Here is a 25,555-nt window from a genome sequence, read left to right as displayed (position 1 = left end):
CAATTGCCTTGGCCAGGTAGCTCAGTTGGTTATAGCATCATCCTGATATGCCAAGGTTGAGGGTTTAATCCCCAGTCAGGGCACATACAAGAATAAACCAAAGAATGCATGAATGAGTGGAACAACAAATTGATGTTTCTCTCTTTTTCTCTCCCCCATAAAATGAATAAATAAATTAAAAAAATACAATAACAGTAAAAATTGCTCACCCTGGGAAATTTTATTGTAACTCCCCAAGGAGGCTTTACCCTTCCCTTTTTGAGAATTACCGTATCAAGCAAAAGACTTAGTTGAGCTTTATTTTCTGAAGTTTCTGTTATGAAACCAATTTCTAAATATAAATTATGTAAATATTTATGAATATGAATTACAGAAACACACATAATATACATTTAAATCTTCATAACTGCATATCCTCCTTGCTCTTCTGAAAATTATTGATTTTTATTTGCATGTCGGTACTACAAAGTCCAAGTCAGCATTTATTTGCTCATCGCTTATCTTTTCTTTCTTTTCCACCAAGTACTCTGCTGGGGGATACAGAGCTGTGGGTGAAAACCCTGTCTCCTCATCACTTGTGAACAACTTGTAGCTTCAGAAAAGCCCACTGAAGAGAGGGCAGGAGACTTGGCACTCTTGCGTGGGCATAAGGACACAAAGTGGGAACCTCTTCCTTGACCAAGGTAGAACCCTAACAGAACGTGGAACGAGCTGGTGAAAAATGCCCTTATATTACCTTTAGGCTAAAAGATTTCCGAGCTCTTTTCCACTTTCTTCTGTCAGCTGGACATAAACAAATGACATCTGACACCTGTGATGCAAGCCAGGGACAATCACCATATCACTTCCATGCATTATCTAGTTAGTACCAGCTTGCCAGGGCCGTGCTTTTTCCAGGCACTGTATCAGCCTTGCCAAGCATTTGCAGGAGTCCCCAAACTTTTTACACAGGGGGCCAGTTCACTGTCCCTCAGACCGTTGGAGGGCCGCCACATACAGTGCTCCTCTCACTGACCACCAATGAAAGAGGTGCCCCTTCCGGAAGTGCGGTGGGGTCTGCATGCGGCCTGCGGGTTGTAGTTTGGGGACGCCTGATTTAGAGCATATCACCATTGTCTTCTTCTGTCTTTGTTCTCATCCACCACACTGCTGTCAACCACTTCCTGACCCTGCTCCTAGGTGGTGCTGGGGCTGCACTATCTTGAAAACTCCCTGGGTTATTTGAAAGCTCTCTGCCAATGTCAAGAATGTGGATGGCGTTTAGAAATCTTGTGAATGTAAGTGTTGTGTTGCAAGAATACCATTTAGCTCTTGCTTGGCTGCTTTTTCACTTTGGGTGGGCATTATTATCAGCTTGTTCAGAAACAATGCTTATGGGTCCATCCAACACCCACCTTGCTGCTGCAGGATAAAAGGACATCTCTTATTAGTCCAAACAATAGAGTGAGAGACTTTATATTTTTTAAAATTGATTGTGAGATCTTTAAAGAGATCATTGTAAAGAAGAAAAGAAAAAGAACCAACATGGCTATATATTTGTTTGAACAATAGAAATGAGATGGTAAAATTTGAGGTTAAAGCATTCGAATGACCACCAGATGGCAGTATGGGGCCACCTGAAAGCTGGAGCCGCAGGCTGCATTCTGTCCCTCCAGGCTGCCTTTGAAAATTTCTGCTCCAAAGAGGCAATTTTGTGTAAATGTATCAGACTAAAGCATCTTATTAAATGATTATGAAATATATTTAAATGCATCTTAAAAATTAAGTTCTTAAGAATTATTTCAGAAAACTGAAAGATTTATACTTACTGTAATATAAAATTTTAGCTCTACAAGTCTTCAAAATATAATTAACTCAGAGAAGTCTCATAAATCAAGAGAGAATTAATGACCACACTGAGAAAATTTAAAAAACAATAATTGATTTTTTAATAGAGAAGAGATTATTTAAGCAACTTCAGCTATTACTCAAATAATTATTTTTCTCCTAATAGCTACAAACCATTGTGCATGAAAATGATACATGTAACTTTCACTTACTCTAGAGGAAGTAAAATAATTTTTACAAAATTTCTGCACATTAAGATGAAATGTTTGCTGTTTCTCTTTAATTATCATGGTATAGAGATGGCAAGCAAATTTACAAAAGTATTGTGAGGTATAAAAAGAAGTATACATTTTAAAGTTTGAGAAGTCTTACTTCAAAATATACTGCAAGAACCAGTCTCTGTGTCCTTGCTCTGCCCCAGATACAGTGACAAAAGGTGTCTTCAAATGCCGTGTTTACGAGAGGACTGAAACGAGCACAGGGAGATGCAGAACTTCACCACCTCACTGAAAAAGCTACATGTAAATCGGATTTTATAAATTCAATATTCTTTTTATTTTTTCCTAGAGTCATAATTATACAGATGCTTTAATTCCCTTCCTTCCTTCCTCCTTCCCTCCCTCCCTCCCTCCCTCCTTTCCTTCCTTCCTTCCTTCCTTCCTTCCTTCCTTCCTTCCTTCCTTCCTTCCTTCCTTCCTTCCTTCCTTATTTGTTTTAATTGACCTTCAAGTAGCAGTTTGTGCTAGCATTTTAGTTCTTGACTTAAAAATAAATACTACTATGTAGTATTCAAACTGAAAGAAACTAACTTTTGTTGAATGACTAGATGTGCTGGGTGCTTTATATTATTTCATTTAATCATCACATCTTTTCAGTGAATTAATTATCACTGGTAATAATAGCATGAATAGAATCAATGCCATGATAAATGATTTTTAGAAAATAAAGAACCATGTGTTTATAGGTTTTGAGTTTTGCATAATAGGATTGTTTAAGTCAGGAGCTACCTTTTCATTAGAGAACAAATTAAATGTGAAATTAAGGAAGAGGAGAAAGGGACAAAATCAACTAAAAGGCACAAGTGATTTGGCCTGTTCAGTGGTCAGAAAACTACTCTAAGGAAGTCACTGGGGCTTTTCTTGATACATTATTCCATGTCAGTAAGGTCTTATTTCTGTACACTGCAGGCACTACAGTCTGACAGAATTTTCTTTGTTTTGTTTTTCAGGGAGAGAAAACGGGGAAGGGAGAGAGAGAGAGAGAGAGAGAGAGAGAGAGAGAGAGAGAGATATGCATTTTCTTGTTGTTTCACTTAGTTGTGCTATTCATTGCTCTCATATGTGTCCTGACCAGTGTTCAAACCAGTGACCTCAGGGTGGAGCCAGCACTCTTAGGATTGAGCCGGTGCCTGAGCAGGCAATCCAGGCTTCAGCCAGTGACCCTAGGATCAAACAGGCGACCTCAGTCCTCCAGGACGATGCTTGTTCCTTTGCACCACCAGCCAGGGCCTGTTTCGTCTTGTTTTGAAAAATTTTTGCCAACTAAGTTTCTGTAGCAAGGAGAACTTATATAAAGTTTGCTTCACATGGTTCTTCACTCAAGTAAATTTGATGAAATACTCAGGTAATTCAGAAAAGAGAAACAATAAAATTGGTTCAGAAGCTAATAACTGCATGCAGAACTAAACATTTTAAGTTTTCAACAGGCTCTTTGTTATTGTATAGACAGCCTAAAGGGAAAGTCTTCTGAGAGCCAGGTGCAACTGCCCATAGGCAATTAGCTTAGTGGCCAGAGTATGGTGCTAATGAGGTTGGGATTATGAGTTCTAACTGATGTAGGTTCCCTAAAAGAGCTGGTTATTTCACTAGCCACGTGTAGGGCCCGTGGAAGATGCATCATAAACCTATGCTCACTCCTAGACAAACAAGTCAGCCTATAACGCACTAGTAATTAGTGGCATCTTTTTTTATATGTAGGTCGTTATTATATGCTTTGCTTATGTAAACATATCACCAAATATTTGGAATCAGTTAATTTTGTTAGAAGTTCAGCCCTTTGGGGACATTAGTTATATGATTTTGCCAGTCATCCTTGTTACCGCAATTCAAAAGAGGGATGACCAACTGTAAGATTCAGACATTCCCAGTATAGAGTAAAGATTATAGATTTGAACAATTTGTTCAGCAAGAAAGGACATGGGGTGGATACAGCACAGAGCTCCCTCCTGTATCTTGCTCCCAGGCGGGGTTAGCTTTATCTCCTGACCTAGGCATTTCCAACCTGGCAAATTCCCCAGCGACTGACTCTGGCACAGTGTACAATAGTCTTTATAATGACATATAACCACTGGCACACTCTTGTTTGAAACCTTGGAGGTATATCAGAAAGGCTTGGCACCGGTGGGTGAAAATAGTGAATTTTTGCCCTGTGAGCTATGAAGTCATAACTTTTCTAAGAACTTCTGGGGGTTACCTTGTACTCATTACCTTTGACTGGTCAAGGGAAAGCATTTTTCAGTTTTCCCAGAAATTAACTCAGGACGGATAAATTCAGTTGAATAATAGATTTGGGATACCAGATACAGTATTTTAGGGCATTAGAAATTGAGATGGCAGAGAGAGATCAATTTTTCTTACTGTCCTCTGCTACTGATCTGGCCAGAAACTATTTTGCTGTATGACAACTGGTTTTGGTGGCCGAATTAAAGTCTTTGTCTATTTCTACCAAACAGAGGCCAGACACTCCCATTATGGATGTTACTGGAGACTCACTGCATACAAAGGACTATTTTCAACGAGCCCGGATGCCAGCATTCTCCCATACTGATTACTTGTGAAAATCAGTCCTCAAATGTACACTACTAAAATTTCACTATCTTAATAAAATTAGAATTCTTTTTCCTCCATGTAAGGAGCTGTTTTCCAGAGCTGAGGTATATTAACACACAATTTTATAATTTTCTACCTATTTTCTTCAGTTTGAGCTTTCATAATAATAAAGATATGTTCTCAAGAGCATGAACAAATACGTTCAAATGAGGAGAAAGCTAAGCCATTGTCTTGACTTCAATTTGAAGTACCTGGTGGAGTATGGGTTAGGGAAAGTTTTCAGTTGCAGAACAGCTTATCCTTATAGGATATATATGTATACACACAAACGTACACCGATACACAAACACACACACACACACAATTTTTTGGTTACTTGTACATGACTTTCATCCAGAACACTGACTTTTCTCCTGCCAGTCCTTACCAAAGTGGGCAATTAGGGCCACTTTTGATATTCTCAGTAAGAAACTCAAAACTTGTTTATTTTTCCTACATACATTTTAAAATTGATTTTAATTTATTGTGTTTATATAGATTCAAGTGTCCCACTGAATACATCTCCCCACCCCCCTTTCCTCCACACTTACTTACCTTTTCTAAGTAGGTATAGCTCCAAATTTTTCCATCAGCCCAAGTTCTTGAAATTATTTTTCCGCTTTGGTCATATTCCATTTTTTCACTCCATGTCCCTCTTTGAATAAACGTCACCAGTCCTGAAGCTGAATATGTGATGTTCACTTCATTATATCTGCTTACAGGAGACCACAAAACAGGTCGTCCAGTGTGGTCATAAAGAATTCGAAGGGTGAATTTTCGATGGTCATCATAGATCTTTCCTGTGTGTGTTATATGATCAAAGTCTATGGAGAGTAGGTTTCTGTTATGAGCCTACAAAAAATAGATACAAAGTACATTTTAAGCTCAGCCTTGGTTCCTCCTGAACCCCAATCTGATGCATTCGCAATTGCAAAGTTTTTTCTGATTCTCCAACAATGGGATTATCTCTGGCCTTTGAATCTACATGGCTTTCACCTTTCTCATGTCCTCATATGACACTGATCTTTATTCTCCCATCAGATTGTACAATCCTGGATGGGTGGGCTACATCTTAACTATTGGCATGTGCTAGATCCTCCATATAAGGTTGTTGATTGTTTTCTCCCAACTCAAGCCTCAAAGGTGCTGACCCAATTTTAAATAATTATGTAAACTTACTTTATGTCAGTCAGATGTCTACTAAGGAGTGGGACTTCCTACCCCTTCTTTACCAGTGAAGTGGTTAGAACATACAAGGGTAAATTACTTATGTAATTATAAATCACAAAGAAAGAGCCTGATCAAGCAGTGGCACAGTGGATAGAGCATCAGCCTGGGATGCTGAAGACACAGGTCTTTGAAACTCCAAGGCTGCCAGCTTGAGCAACAGCTCATCCGGCTTGAGTATAGGCTCACCAACTTGACCATGGGGTTGCTGGCTAGAGCATGGGATCATAGACATGACCTCGTGGTTGCTGGATTGAGCCCAAGGTTGCTGGCTTGAACAAGGGGTCACTGGCTTGGCTGTAGCCCCCTGGTCAAGGCACACATAAAAAACAAGAATGAACAACTAAGGTACCGCAATGAATTGATGCTTTTCATCTCTCTCCCTTCCTGTCTGTCTGTCCTTCTCTCGCTCACTAAAAAAACAAAAACAAAACAAAACAAAAAAAGAAAATTACAAAGAAAGAATATATTGAATCTCCTCTAATTTATACAAATTCCCTCCTTAGGCTTCCTTGTTCACATGGGCTCGACTTATGTTGCTTCATATTTATTACAGGAAATTCAGACTGCCCCTAGTAATGGAACCCTACTCAGCAATGTTTTCACAGAGAACAACAGGTTAATATTGTAGGTGTTGGTGGATCCCCCAGTATTTGCACTGGTGGCCCAACTAAATGAAGTTAAAGCACAGAATTTAGTTTTGACACCAAGTCTCCGAATAACTACTGTTTCTTGGCTTGGTTCTGGTTCTTCGTTTTCTCAACTGCATACTGTTATTCCCTCTGTGTACTCCACAAGCACAAAACCATCCTAGAGGAAGGCTGGTGCCAGGGATCACAGGTGGAATCCCTGGAAGACAGCACTTGGGTGCCTGACTCTTAAGAAATGAAGCTGGGTCCATGAAAGACGACAACACAACTACACAGCTTTAGTGGAAAAGGTTTACATATAGGCAAGAAAGAAACTTTTACTGGGTTTTCAAAGCAACTGGACAACTGACATGGTTTTTTTCTACTCTTTAGCTCATAGTGTCAATGTTTAGCAATCCCACTAGTAACTTCTGCTATGGTTAGCTAATCATAACAGAGCCAAAGGAGGCTCTGTGGAAGAGGGAAGCTTTAAAGGACGGTAGTTGGAAATCTAAGGGGAGGGCTTTTAAACTTCTTTTTGTTTCATTTAGTTTTGTTTAGTTCAGTTTGAATTTTAGTGAGTTTTGTTTTGTTTTGTTTTATTATAACTTTATTTTGAAAGTGTCAGGCAAATGAAAAGTTGCAAAAATGGTAAAAAGTCACTGTGTAGCCTTCACCCAGCTCTCAAGGGACAGGTTTTTAATTTGGTTGTAGGGAGTCTAAGGCAAGGAACCAAGGCAAGAATGAAGAATAGACTTTTATAACTGTAAACAGCAGTGGCCAATGAGGGGGCAGGAGACATTTAGTAAGCTGCTGCCTGTATGCCAGTCATGTCTTCTATCAGGGCCTTAGTTTCCTTATTTGTGAAACAGGAGTTATATAACCACTTAACATCACAGACTTGTGCTAAGAACGAAATGACATTACATATACAGGTACCTGGTGAAGTATAAAAATAGTAATTATTATTTTTAGAATATAATGGTTAGTTTTCCAAATTTTGTTAGGCTTTTGAATGGGCCTATGTGTCAGTTTCCAAGGTGATTGCAGCTTGTACTAGGTTTATATCTGTAGGAATTATCCACGTGATTCAGAACAGAATGTGAAATATCAGGTTAATGAGGTAGGGGGGGGGAACCAATATTAGAGTTTGACTACATTAATCATAGTCGGACTCAACTGATTCACCAGCTATTCAACTAAATTTTATGTATATTTTTATGGCCAAGGATTCCTATAAATATCTGAAAGCCATGCATCAGGTCCCCAGAAATTGCACATAAGCATGTACATAATCATTTTTCTTTTTCCTTCTTTTTATTAAACTTTATTTGTTTTTATAACACATGATCTTTTTTTTATGTGTGTGGGTGTGTGTTTGTGAGAGAGAGAGGCAGACAAGAAGGGAGAGAGATAAGAAGCATCAACTCTTAGCTGTGGCACTTTAGTTGTTCATTGATTACTTTTTCATAGATGCCTTGACTGGGGGGCGTCAGCCAAATCAGTGACCCCTTGCTCAAGCCACCAATCTTGGGGTTTAAGCCAATGACCTTTGGGCTCAGGCTAGCGCCCATAGGGTCATATCTATGATCCCACGCTCAAGCCATCAACCCTGCGCTCAAGTTGGTGAGCCCATGTTCAAGTCGGCAACCTTGGGATTTGAAAACTGAGTCTTCACCATCCCAGGTCAATGCTCTATCCACTGTGCCACCACGTAGTCAAGCATATGATAATATTTTTTTTAAGTGAGAGGAGGGAAGATAGTGAGACAGACTCCTGTATGTGCCCTGACTGGAATCCACCTGGCAACCCTGTCTGGGGCTGTCGCCTAGACCAATTGAGCCACTGGCTGCAGGAGGAGAAGAAGGAGAGAAGGCGGGGAGAAGTAGATGGTTGCTTCTCCTTTGTACCCTGACTGGAATCAAACCTAGAACATCCATATGCTGGGCAGACACTCTATCCACTGAGCACACAATCATTTTTAATAAAATCACAGGCCCTGGCTGGTTAGCTCAGATGTAGAGCATCGGCCCAGCATGTAGATGTACCAGGTTGGTTTCTGGTCAGGGCACACAGTAGTAGTGACCATCTGCTTCTGCATCCCACCCCCTACCTCTCCTTTCTCTTTCTCTTTCTCTCTCTCTCTTCCTCTCCCACAGCCATGGCTTGAACAGTTTGAGCAAGTTGGTCCTGGGCACTGAGGATGGCTCCATGGCCTTGCTTCAGGCACTGAAATAGTTTGGTTACCGACCAAGGGAGCAGCTGCCCCAGATGGGCAAAGCATCACTTTGTATGGGTCTTGCTGGGTGGATCCCCGTTGGGGAGCATACGGGAACCTGTCACTGACTCCCTACCTCCTTGCCTCTCATTAATACAAATAAGTAAGTAAATAAATAAATAAAATTTATGAATAAAATCACAAGGGACCTCTGAAATCCAAACATGAAACTTTGAGGGGTCTCAATAGTTCAATTTCAGAAAGACTTAATTTTTTTTTAATTTTAAAATTGATACATAATTGATATATAACATTATGTTAGCTTCAGGTATACAGCATAATCATTTGATATTTGATGTTTTGCAAAAAGATCATCACAATAAGTCTGGTTAACATTTTTTTTCTTTTGATGAGCATTTTAAGACATACTCCCTTAGCTGCTTCTAAATACAGTGTTGTTAAGTGTAGTCACTCTGATGTATATTATATCCCCAGGACTTGAATATTTTATAAGTTGAAATTTGTACCTTTTGACCCTCATCACCCATTTTTCCTACCCCTGACCCCCTGCCTCTAGCAATTTCCAATCTGTTTTGTTTTTTTCTATGAATTCAGTATATATTTTTTGTTTTTATATTCCACATACAAGTGAGATCCAGGAAGAGTTTTTATCTTAGTGGCCTGTGTGATTGTAAAGCCAATATTCTCATTGCAGACTCTGATCTTCCCTTGCTTAGTCATTGTGTGCACTCTGCTTTTAAAAATAATCTCCTCAACACCCCACCCTACTCCAGATAAAAGTAATATTTTTCCATTGCATAAAAGTTGAAAAATATAGAAATATACAAAGAAAATAATTACCTAGACTCCCACCCTCCAATGTGAATGGTTGCTTAGAGTTTGATGCATTTCATTCCATTTATCCTACGTTTTTTGTGTGTTATCTGTGTCCATACATTTAAAAAAGATAACTGGGATTGTACTTAATGTTTTCTTTTTAAAGATTTTACTTATTGACTTTAGAGAGAGGAGAGAGAGAGAGAGAAAGGCATCAGTGGAGGAGCGGGAAGCATTAGCTCAGTTGCTTCTCGTATGTGCCTTGAGCAGGCAGGATTTTTAACTGGTGACTTCAGCATTACAGGTTGGTGCTCTATTCACTGCGCCACCACAGGTCAGGCACTACTTAAAGTTTTACGTTTTACTTTTTCAGCTAATGTTTTACCTTGAGCATCCCTCATGTTATTAAATATTCTAAAAATGTGGATTTTAACGGTTACATAATATTATCTTACACAGTAAACATTTATCCTTTCTCCTATTGTTGGAAATTAGAATTTTTGTTTTCCATTATCTTTTATTTCATATTTTGTTGAAAATTTTTGTGAGCAAATATTTCCTTAATACAGAACTGAAATTATTGGGTCAAATGATAAGAACATATTAAAAACTCCTGATGCAATTTCAAATATTATTTTACAGTTCACAATAGTTATACTAATTTATGCTATCATTTACTAGTCATGGGAGGATCCATCTCATTCCATCCTTACCAGCATCAAGTATTATCATTATCAGTAAACTTTCCCCAATATGACTGTGGGAAAATGAGAGTGATATAAATTAGCATTTATTGGATTACTAGTAATATTGAAGCTTTTTAAACGTCTGTTGGCCACATGTAGGTCTTTTTTAAAGAATTGTCTCCTCATGACATTTGCTCATTTTTCTATTGGGGTACGGCACTTTCTTTTCATTTTTTTTAACTTTAAATGTATTGTGTTAAAATGTTTTCAAGTGTCCCACTCAAAAAACCCCCTCAATGCCCCATGCTGTGCCCCCCATGCCCCATGCAAAGTCTCTTTTTATTCTTATCTCCTTTGTCCCCCCCACCTTCATCCCCTCTTTCCTTCTGGGATTGGCTGTCCTGTTATCTGTATCTATATGTTATGTAATACAATTTGGCTAATTCCTTCACCACCTCTGATCCCATCCCCTCATCCCTCTTCCCTCTGACAGCTGTCCCTCTGCTCCCTGTGATCCCACCTCTGCCTCTATTCTGTTCCTCAGTTCACTTTGTTCATTAGATTCCACATATAAGTGAGATCATACAATACTTGTTTTTCTCTGCTTGGCTTATTTCGCTTAGCACAATAATCTCCAGTTTCATCCATGCCATTGCAAAAGGTAAGATTTCCTTCTTTTTCATGGCTATGTAGTATTCCATTGTGTATATGTACCACTGCTTTTTTATCCACCGTCGATCTTGGCTACTAAAAACAGTGCTGCTATAAACATAGGGGTTCATATATTCTTTTGAATTAAGTGTTTTGGTATTCTTAGGATATATTCCCAACAGTGGGACAGCTGCATCATAAGACAGTTCTATTTTTAATTTTTTGAGGAAACACCATACTATTTTCACAGTGGCTGCACAACTCTGCATTCCCACTAGCAGTACAGGAGGATTCCCTATTTTCCACATCCTCTCCAGCACTTATTGTGTGTTGATTTGTTAATGAGCGCCATTCTGACAGGTGTGGGGTGATATCTCATTGTGGTTTTATTTTTAATTTTTCTGATGATTAGGGACATTGAACATTTTTTCATATGCCTACTGGCCATCTATTCATGTCCTTGGCCCATTTTTTTTATTGTATCCTTCCTAGTGTTGAGTTTTAGAAGTTCTTTATAAATTGTGGTTATCAACCCCTTATTGGATGTATCAGCGAATATGTTCTCCTATTGAATGGGTTGTCTTTTTTATTTATTCATGGTATCTTTTGCTGTGCAAAAGCTTTTCAGTTTGATACATCCATTTGTTCATTTTGTCCTTTATTTTACTTGCCCGTGGGGACATATCAGCAAAAATATTGCTACAAGAGATATTGGAGAGTTTGCTGCTTACGTTTTCTTCCAACATTTTTATGGTTTCGTGACTTACATTTAAGTCTTTTATTCATTTTGAGTTTATTTTTGTGAATGGTGTAAATTGGTAGTCTAGATTCACTTTTTTGCATGTACTTGTCCAATTTTCCCAACACCATTTATTAAAGAGATGGTCTTTACTCCATTGTATGCTCTTACGTTCTTTGTCAAATATCAATGAACGGCAAAGACGTGGGCTTATTTCTGGGTTCTCTGTTCTATTCCATTGATCTATATGCCTGTTCTTATGCCTTTTGATTACAATGGCCTTGTAGTATAACTTGATATCAGGAAGTGTGATACCTCCCACTTTGTTCTTCATTTTCAAGATTGCTGAGGTATTCACGTTCTTTTATTGGTTTCATATAAATTTTTGAAATATTTGTTATAGGTCTGTGAAGCATGTCATTGGCAATTTAAAAGGAATTGCATTGAATCTATAGATTGCTTTGGGTAGTATGGACATTTTAATGATGTTTATTCTTCCTAACCATGAGCATGTATATTCTTCCACTTGTTTGTATATTTCTTGATTTCTTTTTTCAATGTCTTATAATTTTCTAAGTACAACCCTTTTATCTCCTTTGCCTGTGAAAATCTCTGGTCTAGGAGTTATGTTTGCTTGAAGTTTTTTGATAATTGTTTCAATATCATTTCTTGTAATAGGTCTGCTTAAGTTTTCTGACTTTTCTAGATTCAGTTTTAGAAGATTGTATGTTTCTAGGAATTTATCCATTTTGCCTAGGTTGCCCTTTTTTTTTTTTTTTTTTTTTTGCATAAAGATCCCCATAGGCCTGACCTGTCGTGGCGCAGTGGGATAAAGCGTCGACCTGGAACACTGAGGTCGCCGGTTCGAAACCTTGGGCTTGCCTGGTCAAGGCACATATGGGAGTTGATGCTTCCTGCTCCTCCCCCTTCTCTCTCTCTCTCTGTCTCTCTCTCTCACTCCTCTCTCTCTAAAAAAAATCAATCAATAAAATATTTAAAAAAAAAAAAAAAAAAAAAAAAAAAAAAGATCCCCATAGTATTTTCTTACAATCTTTTGTATTTCTGTGAGGTCAGTTGTTACTTTTCCTCTATCATTTCTAATTTCATTTATTTGGGTCCCCCTTCTTTTTTATTCCTTCTTTTCCAAGTGAGAAGAAGGGAGATAGATAGAGAGACAGACATCCACATGCATCTCAACTGGAATTCACCTGGCAACCCTGTCTGGGGCCAATGCTGTGCTGTCTGGAGCCATGCTCATAAGGAGCTAGTTTTGGCACCTGAGGTGAAGGCTCCACAGAGCCATCCTCAGCACCTGAACCAGTTGAGCCATGGCTGTGGGAGGGGAAGACAGAGAGAGTGAGAGAGAAAGGAGAGGGGTGGAGAAGGAGATGGTTACTTCTCCTGTGTACTCTGACCAGTAATCAAACCCAGGACATCCACATGCTTGGCCAAAGCACTGCCACTGAGCCAACTGGCCAGGGCCTCCCTTTTTTTCTTAATGAGTCTGGTTAAAGTTTCATCAATATTGTTTACCTTTTCAAAAATCAGCTTTTGGTTTCATTGATCTTTTTTATTGTTTTTTTAGCCTGTATTTCATTTATTTCTGCTCTGATCTTCATTAGTTCCTTCCTTCTACTTCCTCTGGGCTTTGTTTGTTGTTCTTTTTCTAGTTCTTTTAGGTGCAGGGTTAGGTTGTTTATTAGAGCTTTTTCTTGCTTCTTTTTTATTTAGAAAATTAGTTTTAACAGAGTGACATTGATAAATAAGCGTACATAGGTTTCAGACAAACATCACTCCATTGTTTGAATAGTCAATTATGTTGTAGTATATCCATCACCTAAAGCCAAATCATTTTCCATCACCTTATATTTCTCTCTCTTTACACCCTTACCCCATCCCCCCTCCTGCTCCTCTACATCTCCCTCCCCCTGGCAACCACTGCACTCTTATCTATGTCTATGAATATCAGCTTTGTATGCCACCTATGTGTGAAATCATAGTTTTTAGCTTTTTCTGATTTACTTATTTCACTCAGTATAATGTTCTCATGGTCCATCCATGTTGTCATAAATGACTCTATGTCATCATTTCTTATGGCTGAGTAGTATTCCATTGTATATATTTATCACATCTTCTCTATCCACTACTCTATTGAGTGTTTCCATGTCTTGGACACTGTGAATAATGCTGTGATGTACATGGGGGTGCATGTGTCTTTATGCACCAAAGTTTTTGGGGTAGGTACCCAGTTGAAGGATTGCTAGGTCATAAGTTAGTTCTATTCCTATTTTTTTGAGGAATCACCATACTTTCTTCCATAATGGTTATATTTATTTACATTCTCACCAGTAGTGAATGAGAGTTCTTTTTTCTCTACAGGCTCTTCAACACTTGTTATTTTCTGTCTTTTTGATAATAGCTAATCTAACAGGTGTGAGGTGGTATCTCATTGTAGTTTTGATTTGCATTTCTCAAATAGCTAGTGAAGATGAGCATCTTTTCATATATCTGTTGGCCATTTGCATGTCCTCTTGGCAGAAGTGTCTGATCAGGTCTTCTCCCCATATTTTACTTGGATTGTTTGGTTGTTGCCGATTTTTGTGTGTTCTTTATATATTTTGGATATTAACCATTTATCGCAGCTGCGGTTTGCAAATATCATCTCTCACTTAGTTTTATTGTCAGTTTCTCTTGCTGTACAGAAGCTTTTTAGTTTGATATAGTCCCATTCATTTATTTTTGCCTTTATTTCCTTTGCCTTTGGGGTCAAATACATAAATTGTTCTCTATGGCCAAGGTCCATGTGATTAGTGCCTATGCTTTCTTCTTAAGTTATTTGTTGTTTCAAATCTTATATTTAGGTCTTTGATCCATTTTGAATTGGTTTTTGTGTAGTGGGACAAACTAGTCAGGTTTAATTCTTTTGCATGTGGCTTTCTAATTTTCCCAGCACTGTTTATTGAAGAGGCTTTCTTTTCTCCACTGTGTATTTTTGGCTCCTTTGTCAAAGATGATTTGATGATATATATGTAGTTTTATTTCTGAGCTCTCAATTCTGTTCCATTGGCCTGTCTATTTTTCTGCCAGTACCATACTGTTTTGATTATTGTGTCTCTGTAGTGTAATTTGAAGTGAGGTATTATTATACCTCCAGCTTTGTTCTTTTTTCTCATGAGTGTTTACTTGAGCTTTTTCTTGCTTCTTAAGGTATGACTGTAATGTTATGAACTTCCTTCTCAGGACAGCTTTCATTGTGTCCCATAGATTTTGGGTTGTATGTTCATTGTTATTTGTTTTAAGAAATTTTTTTATTTCTTCCTTGATCCCATTGTTAACCCTTTAATTATTTAATAACATGCTATTTATCCTCCAAGTGTTTGAATATTTTTCAGTTTTTCTATTGATTTCTAGTTTCATTTTAGTGTGGTCAGAGAAGATGCTTGATATGATTTCAATCTGCTTAAATTTAGTGAGACTTGTTTTGTGTCCTAACATGTGGTCTATCCTAGAGAATGTACCATGAGCACTTGAAAGTAATGTATATTCTGCTGCCTTGGGGTGAAATGTTCTGAATATATCAATTAAATCCTGTTCATCTAGTATGTCATTTAAGGATACTGTTTCTTTATTTATTAATTTTCTGTTGAAGGAACTATCCATTGATGGTGTGGGGTATTAAAATCCCTACTATTATAGTATTGCTGTAGATCTTGCCTTTTATATTTATCAAAATCTGCTTTATATATTTAGGTGGCTCTATATTTGATACATAAATATTTACAATGGTTATATCCTCTTGTTGGATTGCTCCCTTTATCATTATGTAGTGACCTTCTTTATCCCTTGCTATAGTCATTATTTTAAAAGCTATTTTGTCAGATATAAGTATTGTTACCCCAGCTTGTTTTTCATTTCCATTTGCAAAAAATACTTTTCTTTCATCCCTTCACTTTCAGTCTATGTCCGTGATGGCGAACCTTTTCATAATAACCGCGCACTTTTGCAGTGCTGGTCAACCTGGTCCCTCCTGCCCACTAGTGGGTGTTCCAGATTTCATGGTGGGCCAATTGCGGTGCCATTTGGTTGCTCCGCTACTACCCACCATGAAAGCTGGTGCCCACTAGTGGGTGGGAGGGACCAGGTTGACCAGCATTGCAAAAGTGGGCGGTTTTTATAAAAAGGTTCGCCATCACAGGTCTATGTGTTTCTTTTATTCTAAGGTGGATTTCTAGAAGGCAGCATATATACGGGTCTTTTCTCTTTTTTTGACAGAGACAGAGGGAGTCAAAGAGAGGGACAGATAGGGACAGGCAGACAGGAAGGGAGAGAGATGAGAAGCATCAATTCTTTGTTGCAACACCTTAGTTGTTCATTGATTGCTTTCTCATCTGTGCCTTGACCAGGGGACTATAGCAGAGTGAGTGACTCTTTGCTCAAGCCAGTTACCCCCTGCTCAAGCTGGTGAACCCATGCTCAAGACAGATAAGCCTGCATTCAAGCCAGTGACCTTGGGGTTTCAAATCTGGGTCCTCCGTGTCCCAGCCCAACATTCTATCCATTGCACCAGTGCCTGGTTAGGCATAAGTCTTGTTTTCTTATAATACAGCCACCCTATGTCTTTTCATTGGAGCATTTAATCTATTTACACTTAAGGTGATTATTGATATGTACTTATTTATTGCTATTTTATTCTTTAAACTTGCAATTCTCTTTCTATCTATTTCTTTTTTCTTTTGCTATTTTTTATAGAAGGCCCTTTAACATTTTTTGCAGTATTGGTTTGATTGTAATGAACTATTTGAGTCTTTTTTTTAGGACAGAGACAGAGAGAGACACAGAGAGAGGAACAGATAGGGATAGACAGGCAGGAAGGGAGAGAGATGAGAAGGATCAGTTTTTTGTTATGGTTCCTTAGTCTCCTTAGTTGTTTATTGATTGCTTTCTTATGTGTGCCTTGACTGTGGGGCCACAGCAGAGTAAGGAACCCATTGCTCAAGCCAGTGACCTTGGGTTCAAGGCAGCGACCTTGGCCTTCAAGTCATTGATCTTGGGCTCAAGCCAGCAACCTAGCACTCAAGATGGTGAGCCCCCACTCAAGCAAAGAGCCCATGCTCAAGCCAGAGACCTCAAGGCTTCAAATCTGGGTTATCTGCGTCCCAGTCCACTATTCTATCTACTGCCTTACTGCCTCGTCAGGTACTTGAGCTCTTTTTTTGTGTCTGGGAAGCTCTTTATTTCTCCTTCAATTCTAAATGATCACTTTGCTGGATAAAGTAGTCTTAGTTGTAGGTCAGGGATTAGGAAGGGTGGTGGGTGTGGCTCCACCCCTTGTTCTAAGGTGTTAGTCTGTCCTGAGTTTTTTCACAGACCTCAGCAGAGTGTGGTCACCAGGAGTCTGGTGTTTGTGGTCTCTGAGACCCAGAGGTTGGTCTGCCCTCAGTCTGAAAAGTTTCCATTGAATCTCCATGAGGCAGAAGCACCTGCATATTCTTGGGAGAGTGGAGGGAAAGCTCCAGCTTCAAAGCCATAAAACTGAATCACTGATGCATTCACTGCTTTCTGGCTGACTTTTCAGAATAGCCCAGTCCCCATAGGGTGCAGTAGCAGAGATTCCTGGGGTGGGAAGTTGTTTTACCCCAGGATGATACTGCCCAGAGGGAACTGCTCCACCCAAGAAAGATGGTGACTGCAGTATTGGAGAATGACTCAGCACAGGGGTTCTGGTAGCTGTGCCCCACAGTGTCTCTCCCTGGGCCACCAACTTCACACTGTCCTCATGAAGCTCTATTCCTCTCAGTCCTCCTTCTGCCAGAACCCCATGTAATTGTCTATGAATGAAATGTTTTGTGCTGGCCATTTAAGATGAAGCCTGCATCTCTGAGAGTTCCTGTCTCTTTCTCACAGACAGAAACTTCACTTGTTTTCACTGCCAGATGCTGTGTGAGTGCTTCTTCTAAGCTCTGAGGTTCTAGGCTATGTTGCTGGGGCTGGGGCTTAGAATCTTCACCTCTCAGGGTGACCCTCCTCGCAGTGAGAGTCCCTCTGGGTCCTCTGCCCCACTCACTCCTGGTAGTGGGGCAGACCTTTCTATGTCTCCATTCTTCTTACCAGTCTGGATGTGGCTTCTTCTATGACTCTTTGGTTATGTACATTTTTTCATTTAGTCTAAAGTTGGTTTTTCAAGATGGTTGTTCTCAAATTTAGTTGTAATCCAATTTGGTCCTGGGTGATGGCAGTTGGGACATCTGCCTATTTCGTCACCAATCTTCCCATAACCTTTTGCTTTTTAAAAGCCCTTTTGGTTTTGGTTTCTTCATCAACCACCTGGGGCTAATGATATATGCCCTTAATTTTGAGCTTCTGCAAAAATAGAACCTAGCAAATGTTCCATGCCATGAATTCTGTCCAGAAGACTGGTTATTAGATACTCAAATTATTTGGAAGGAAATGCTGTTAGTTGCAGGGGTAAGTTTAATTCAGGAATAGAGCCGCAGATTGGCAATCACAACTCTTTAAACCATCTGGAGCCAATGCATACATGTCATAGGACATAAATATTTGGTAATTCACTGTTTTCACCTAAAAGGTGAAAGAGAAGCACATGTTTTCTATCTTTTGATATACAGGGCCTAGAAACCTATATGAAAACAGGTATTTTTTTTCAACTACCTTTCCTGTGGTTTTATAGCCACATATCTCCAACTGTAACACCATTCATTTACAATAGTTATAAAATATCCATGCACTCTCAGAGACATTGTAACAGTTACAATTTATGTTATAATAATAGTTAAAGAGCCAAAGTAACAAGTGACTTCCAGTTCAACTAAACTTGTGGTTTTATTTGTTTGAAAGATTAAGTTTACAATGCAACAACACATCTCTTAATAAAGTCATTACAGTTACAGGAGCAGGGATCACTGTTCAAAATCCACCAGAAAGCAAGCAGAGGAGAACTCTGTCTGATGTTTTTACTTGGCCTGTTAAGACTTCTACAACCGTTCATCTCTTTCTGCAGAATACACTCTGATATTCAGATGTTGCTGAAACACTAGTTTCAAAGTCAGGTTTGGAAAGTAATGTAATATTTTGTAAAGAGTTGAAAGGGGCTGAAGGAATTGAAGATGCCACAGAATCTTTCCCCATTGATTCTCTTGTGGAAAAACCACATGTGAGAAAAATGGGGAAAAGAAGGCTTTTCCAGGTGAGCTCTCTCACCCTCCATCCTGAGTGCTTGTGTGCCTCCAGTGTCTATGGTAGGAATCAGAACTAGGCTGATTGCCTCTGACTGCCGGAGTCATAAGCAAGGTAGAGAAAGTTCTACCTTCACACAAGCACTTGTTTGCCTGAAAGACAGTAACAGCCCTTGACCTGAGTGTAGGCCATCCATCCTTATTTCCACTCTTACTCCAAGCAGTTTATACCAATCCTTGTTCTGTAAAGAAGAGGGGCAAGGAAAGGATTGAAAGTTGGGAATAGGTTCTGGCTGGTTGGCTCAGTGGTAGAGCATTGGCTGGCATGTGGAAGTCCCGGGTTTGATTCCCAATCAAGGCACACAGAAGAAGTGACCATCTGCTTCTCCACCCTTCCCCCTCTCACTTTCTCTCTCTTTGCTTTTCCACTTGCAGCCATGGCTCAATTAGAGTAAGTTGGCCCCAGGCTCTGAGGATGGCTCCATGGCCTACATCTCAGGTGCTTAATAAAAATGGCTGTGGTTGCAACAGGGCTGGGGGAGGGAGAGGGGGAATGGTAGGGGGCAGATAAGCAGAGCATTGCCCCCTAGTGGACTTTCCAGGTGGACCCTTGTTGAGGCACATGTGGGAGTCTGTCTCTGCTTCTTCTCCTCTCACTAAAAAATGAAATAAAATAAAATAAATAATAATTTTTAAAAATTGAGAATAACCCCAAGCAAAACAGGGTCTCTTTGGATAGGTTGCTCATTGAACAACACTTTTGAGTTTGTCCAATAATGAGCTGCATGTTGGGGTGAGAAAACTGGGCTTGATCATTGTTTTAATAGGAAAAGTATCTGTGCTTTAATATATCCCTTGGTTTCCTTTATGTTGTTTCAGCTTTGCTAGGGAGAAGTAAGGAGAAGGGCTTGCTTTTTGTTCGTACTCAGACCAGAAAGGAAAGAGGGAAGAGGATGCCCTGGGAATCATGGATTGTGCTGCCAGCAGAAATAAAAGGGCCTGTGAAGTGTTGGTACATGGAGAAGCTCCAAAGAAAGGTGTCCTTTGCCTCCCCTCTGAGCCTTTACTTGCTCTTTTCTAGGAGTTTCTCTTTTAATTGCTTAAGAGGAAGTCCTTTTAGCCCTTCTGATTTGAGGTTCCTTCAATTAGTAAGATAAAGATATATTAAGTTGATCCATAGGCAACGCCTGATATTGTTCATTTTTGACCTGTTAAGTTGTTTTTATTCCTGTGAAACTAGTTTTGTGTCAATTTTATTATTAGTTCAGCCACAAGAGCTTAAGAAGTGTAGAAGGGAAAAATTCTCTCCCTCTCCGACACAGTACACATAGTAAGATCTCAGTGAATGTTAGCTGCTGTAATTATGATTAATGATAATAATACTACTGATAATAGAGATTGCATAGCCCATATCCCTCATTTTATAGATGGGAAAACTGGTGTAAAATTATGGGCAGACCTGTCCTTCCTCAAAATATTACTCATTCCTCTTAAAGGGAGAAGAATATGTCACTCTCAAATAATGTTTCTTTGACACAAGAATTATTTTTAGCTGACTATTTAAGAAACAGCAGACACAGGCAAATCTCTGAAAATGGAGCAGAAGTTATCCTTTTGTAAGGAACATTTACATATATAAGGGAAATATTTCTTTGTAAGGGGACATACCTCCTCACCACCCTTACAGGGAAGAGGAGGGTGATTCTAAGTTTCTACAAACTCTTATAGATGGAGAAGACAACAATCTAAATCTGCCTAACAGTCTTATTCTTGTTTATTATGCTGTTCCTGATAACCTCCTATAAGTGCCCCCTCCCTTCTTTTTTTATTGTCAGCTGCAAATGGTATTTAAGGTGATGGCTTGGGCCATTTTTGGGAGTTAGTGAGTTTTCTTGGGTCTCTCCCACGTATACAGGAGGAACACATGCTTTTAAACTTCTGTTTATTTTCTCCTCTTTTATTGGAGGGGGGGTCTCAACCAAGAACTCAGAAGGGTAGAAGGAAATTTCTTTTTTCCCCCCACATCTTCCACTTCTCTTCTGCCATATCAATTAACTTGGACACTTTTTCCATTATATGAATTTGCTTTTGTTTACTTTTCTGTTGGTGAATTCATCTGTTTAATCAAACAGGCAATTTTTTATACCAAATTATAATGCTTATATACATGTGAAATAGAGTTTGAAATCATACTTCCTTTCTACTGACTTTAGAGAAGTTTACTCAATATGATCAAATATAGCAATTTCTGTGATTTGAAGGTCCCAAGGATCACCTGACCCAAAAAAACTAACACTGCCTAGTAGTCCTGATGCCTGAAATCTTCCGTTTCCAGGTGACTCCTTAGGGGCAGATGCACTGCTACCTAGGGCTGAGAACCACAGATACATTTTTAAAAAGGTTAATCTATCTTTTCAATAGTCTCCTTATCTAAATTTTCACAAAATGATTCTCTCTAGCAAACCTAGGGAGAAGGAACTGAAAACAGTGTGAAGCACACGTGAACTTCAATGTGAGCAGCCGGGTGCCCTGCGCGGCAAAGGCACTTTCTGAGAACGGAGGGAGATGCCACAATTATCTGGGCTGCCTCCCAAAGTCCCCATCATTTGTCAGACTGAGACCCTGTATTTCAACTGTACTCATTTCCCTTTTCAGAGCTCAGATCACGTATGAACATTCATATGTTGCATGTAAAAGTGAATCTGCCCCATTCTCAGGTATCTGTGAGCAGAAAAAAAAATCAATTGTGAGGGTTTTTAGATTGGTCTGTTTCATTTTGCTTGTAAATATGTAGTCATCTTACTTGATTTTATACCTTTGCTTTGAAGTGTTAAGCTTCAAACTTTCTTTTTTAAAATAAAGTTTTTCTGTAACCTCAAATCTCAGTCTGCAAAATCTTTTTTTTTTTTTTTTTTACAGGGACAGAGAGAGAGTCAGATAGGGACAGACAGGAACAGAGAGAGATGAGAAGCATCAATCATCAGTTTTTCATTGTGAAACCTTAGTTGTTCATTGATTGCTTTCTCATATGTGCCTTGACCGTGGGCCTTTAGCAGACCAAGTAACCCCTTGCTTGAGCCAGTGACCTTGGGTCCAAGCTGGTGAGCTTTGCTCAAACCAGATGAGCCCGTGCTCAAGCTGGCGACCTCGGGGTCTCGAACCTGGGTCCTCCACATCCCAGTCCGACGCTCTATCCACTGCTCCACCATCAAGTCAGGCTCAGTCTGCAAAATCTTATAAAGAGGTCTGGATCTGATGCTGGGATAAGTCTCACACAATGGCAGTATTATTTATAGACATGGCAAGGTACAGTCTGAATACAGTTCCTGAACTGCTTTTGGTGAATGTCCAATTCTTTTACAGCTACCTCTATTGTTATTTGTATTCTAATGTCCCTATTGTCCAGGGAAATGTCTTTATGGGGACAGATTGATGCAGCCGATGAGAGGATGCACGGATTAGATGTAAAAGTACTTTGCAAGGAAGATGAATCAAACACAGCTCAGGTTGGAGAAAATGTAGTTTTAAAATAAACAGAATTTCAGGATGTTAATGTGATTTATTTCACTTAATGGAACCGGTGCAGGATGTTCCAAAGGTAACAAATACTTTGCCTGCTCAGGCTGAGCGGGTATCACGTTTCCTAGCAATTTGCCTCCTTTCCTTGAAGGGAACTCTGACTCTGTATGAAAAAATAATCAATGATCACTGGAGAATAGCAACTTTTGCTGTTTTATCACCAAGAGATGTCTAGCCTTTTCTGATGTTTTTCTTTCCAGATAGAAGGTCTGGGGCAGATGTCATAGGGAATTTTCTGGGACATTTGATGTCCATCATCTTACCAAGTGAGCCTTTCACTGAACGTGTCATTTTGTGCCTGAACAATTAGTAGTTTATAGCCTGCTGTTCAAGCACATTTGCAAATTACAATCATCCTTTTGTGTGGTTTTCCAAAGAGGAGCCTTATTTGCCCCAGTACAGCAGGGATTTTTCTGTGTTGTACAACTATCTGACTCCTGTATTCTGTCTCAAGAGCTCTGGTACCTCGACATGCCCTCACTCTGAAGTGACCAGAGGAAAGAAATGGTACTGTCCAAGGTCTTGAGGTACTTGAGGGTATCAGAGAAAGTTACATCTCACATGTCATCAGCTTGTCCCTTGAAAGCTACTAGGAGTAAAAAGGCACTATCTCTAAAATAATAAAGTCAGTAGGGAAAGAGGATTTTCCCTGTCAAAATTGAATCTACATCTGCCTTTTGGGAACATATTCATTTCACTAAATTGGATATGCCTAATCTGGGGAAACTGAGGCAGCAATGTAAACAAAAATACCTGAGGATGGGGAGAGCAGGTGAGAGTGAACCAGTTAAACAACTTCCCTGGTATTTTTGCCTCCTTCATACTTTCCCTGGAAGCTAGTCAGATGTCCACACCACCCACACTTGCCAGTACATTAGAGATGATTATTTGTCTCTTTTTGTCAGCATTGAAATGAGGAGTCAGGTCCTGACAAGGTGGTTTCACCAAGTAGGGCAATGATTTGTCGATTACTTATTTTGAGGGGCAAGGCAGCACAGCATGACAGTGGAAAGGGTGTGTGCTATGTGGAGACCTGAATTTTAGTGCTGGCCCTGATCATTAACAGTTCTTTGACTTTGGGAAAATCACTTAACCTCTCTGGGCCTTAGGTTCTGTATCTATAAAATGGGAATAACCACAACTGATGGTTGTGGTGATGGAATAAAATCCTGGCTCTGAAAGCATTTTGTTAACTCGAAGGCACGCAACAAAAATAAAGGACTTTTGTTGTTATTTCCAGGGTAATGTGCAACCTAGCCGATAAGGTGTTCCATTCACCAATCCCAGGGCCCCAAGAAGTACCCTAGAGGTCATATAGAGGAGAAGGCCCTGAATTTGTTGCCCTTATAAGCCATTCTAAAAACTCTCTCAACTCCATTACAGGATGAGAAACAGGACAACTATAAATAGTATTAACTAAATAACTCTGCTTCACTCTACTCTTCAACAGTAAAGAGCTCCCAAATGTTTTACGACCATTAGCTTCTCAACAGTAAGAGCAATTTGGGATATGAAGTGAAAATTACAGCTTCTAGTCTCTCCACATTGTCTGTACACATGGATGGGTAAAAATAGGGTTGATTATCTCAGAAAGTAGGAAATCTCAAAGTTACATAGCATAGAATGGGTTATCTTAAAGAATATAAAATGCTAGTCATTTAGTGTCTGATTTAGTTCACAATATGTTATTGAGGCTATAAGCTGTGGGCGGCACTAAGAGAATTTATTCAATATATTTTTTTTCTATTTTGAAATCCATGAAGTTGATAAGCCATATGTGGATAATTCTCCCTTTTCTCTAGTATAACATTTTTATTTCACAGGTGAAGAAAATAAATTGGGAAGCAAAGCCAGGTCATCTAACTTAACCATCCAGGGTTCTACCCAGGAGATGCCATTTCTAGGACCCTGATAGAAACCCTCACTGCTACCCACACAGAGAAGTCTGAGTGTTTGGACTGGTATCACTTCTCAAGTCAGTGGCATAACTGGTAAATATTCTGCTAGAGACTGGTCAATAGAATCAAAACAGAAAAACTGATTTGTGCATGTAGACAGCTTTAGTGGCTGTTCCAAAAAACACCCACTGAAGTCTGTGTTTCGGTGTCACCAATAGAACTGATTGGAAAGAAAGCACTGTTATAGATTATTCTACCCGTATCAAGCCATGAGACTGGTTTGACTGCTTCTGTCTGAAGTGGGGCAGCTGTTCATTGTTGCATTTCCACAGCCTAAGGTTACTAGATTTTCACTCTGAGTGATTTTTTACTGTGAGTATGAAAAATGCTAGCATTCCAGGTATCCTAAGCATAACACAGGTGCTCAGAGCAGGCCTAGCCTCAATAGTAAGTGATTATCTCCCTCAGGCTGGTGGTTGCTTTGGGCTGATATTGAATGTCACTATATTTGGAAAGTTGTTCATGTCATCCTAATATTGGCTAATGTTTAAGAAGTGACAGGCAGACCAAGTTCTGTTGTGTTTGTAGGCTTTGTGCTCTGCAGAAATGCAATTTGAACTGAGAGGGCTCTGGTCAGTAGTGCTGAACTGTGCTTGGTAAGGACTTGAAAATTCCCAAATCTTTAATTTCCTCTAGGGACCTCTCTCTGAGCGCCACCCTCCTAACCTCGGTATCAGTCCTTTACACCTCTGGCCCTTCACATGTATGTATTCATGGAAATAATATTGTTCGCTGACTTTTTCTTTTATCTCGCCTTTGTGCAAATGTCACCTTGTGTCTCATTCTCCTGTGTGTACCTGCTTGGTCTTTCCAAATAAAGTATAAATTACACAAAATAGAAACCTGAGTCACTCTGATGGACCAGACTGACATCTCCAGGGCAGGCCATGAGTATAGCCTCCTGACAAACACACTTTTCCAGCCAGACTTTCCTGGTGCCTGAAATTGCTACTATTAGAGCACTTTAGCTGGCTAATGACAAAGAAAACTTCTATTAGAATGTTCATTTAAGAATCCCGAACCATTATCAGTCATTAGCACCCCCTCTTGAATTAGTATATCATGTAGGCTAGTCAGACATCTAGAAAAGCTTTGAAGAAACGAAGCTTTAGATTAGGGAGGCTGTGCAGTTTTCAAACATATA

General features: G+C 39.4%; 1 protein-coding gene across 2 annotated transcripts in view; it reads right to left on the bottom strand.

Moving 5' to 3' along the window:
* Positions 1 to 25,555, bottom strand: part of TENM1 (teneurin transmembrane protein 1) — a 1,131,584-nt gene that overhangs the window by 6,090 nt on the left and 1,099,939 nt on the right. For both annotated transcript variants that reach the window (XM_066248720.1, XM_066248721.1), the window contains one exon: positions 5,250 to 5,546. In XM_066248720.1, the coding sequence (XP_066104817.1) occupies positions 5,250 to 5,546 (297 nt within the window). The remainder of the gene's footprint in view (positions 1 to 5,249; positions 5,547 to 25,555) is intronic.

The sequence above is a fragment of the Saccopteryx bilineata genome, chromosome X (genome assembly GCF_036850765.1).
Source record: "Saccopteryx bilineata isolate mSacBil1 chromosome X, mSacBil1_pri_phased_curated, whole genome shotgun sequence".
NCBI lineage: Eukaryota > Metazoa > Chordata > Mammalia > Chiroptera > Emballonuridae > Saccopteryx > Saccopteryx bilineata.
The sequence above is the reverse complement of the archived record's forward strand: the minus strand, read 5'-3'. Positions and strand labels throughout refer to the sequence as shown.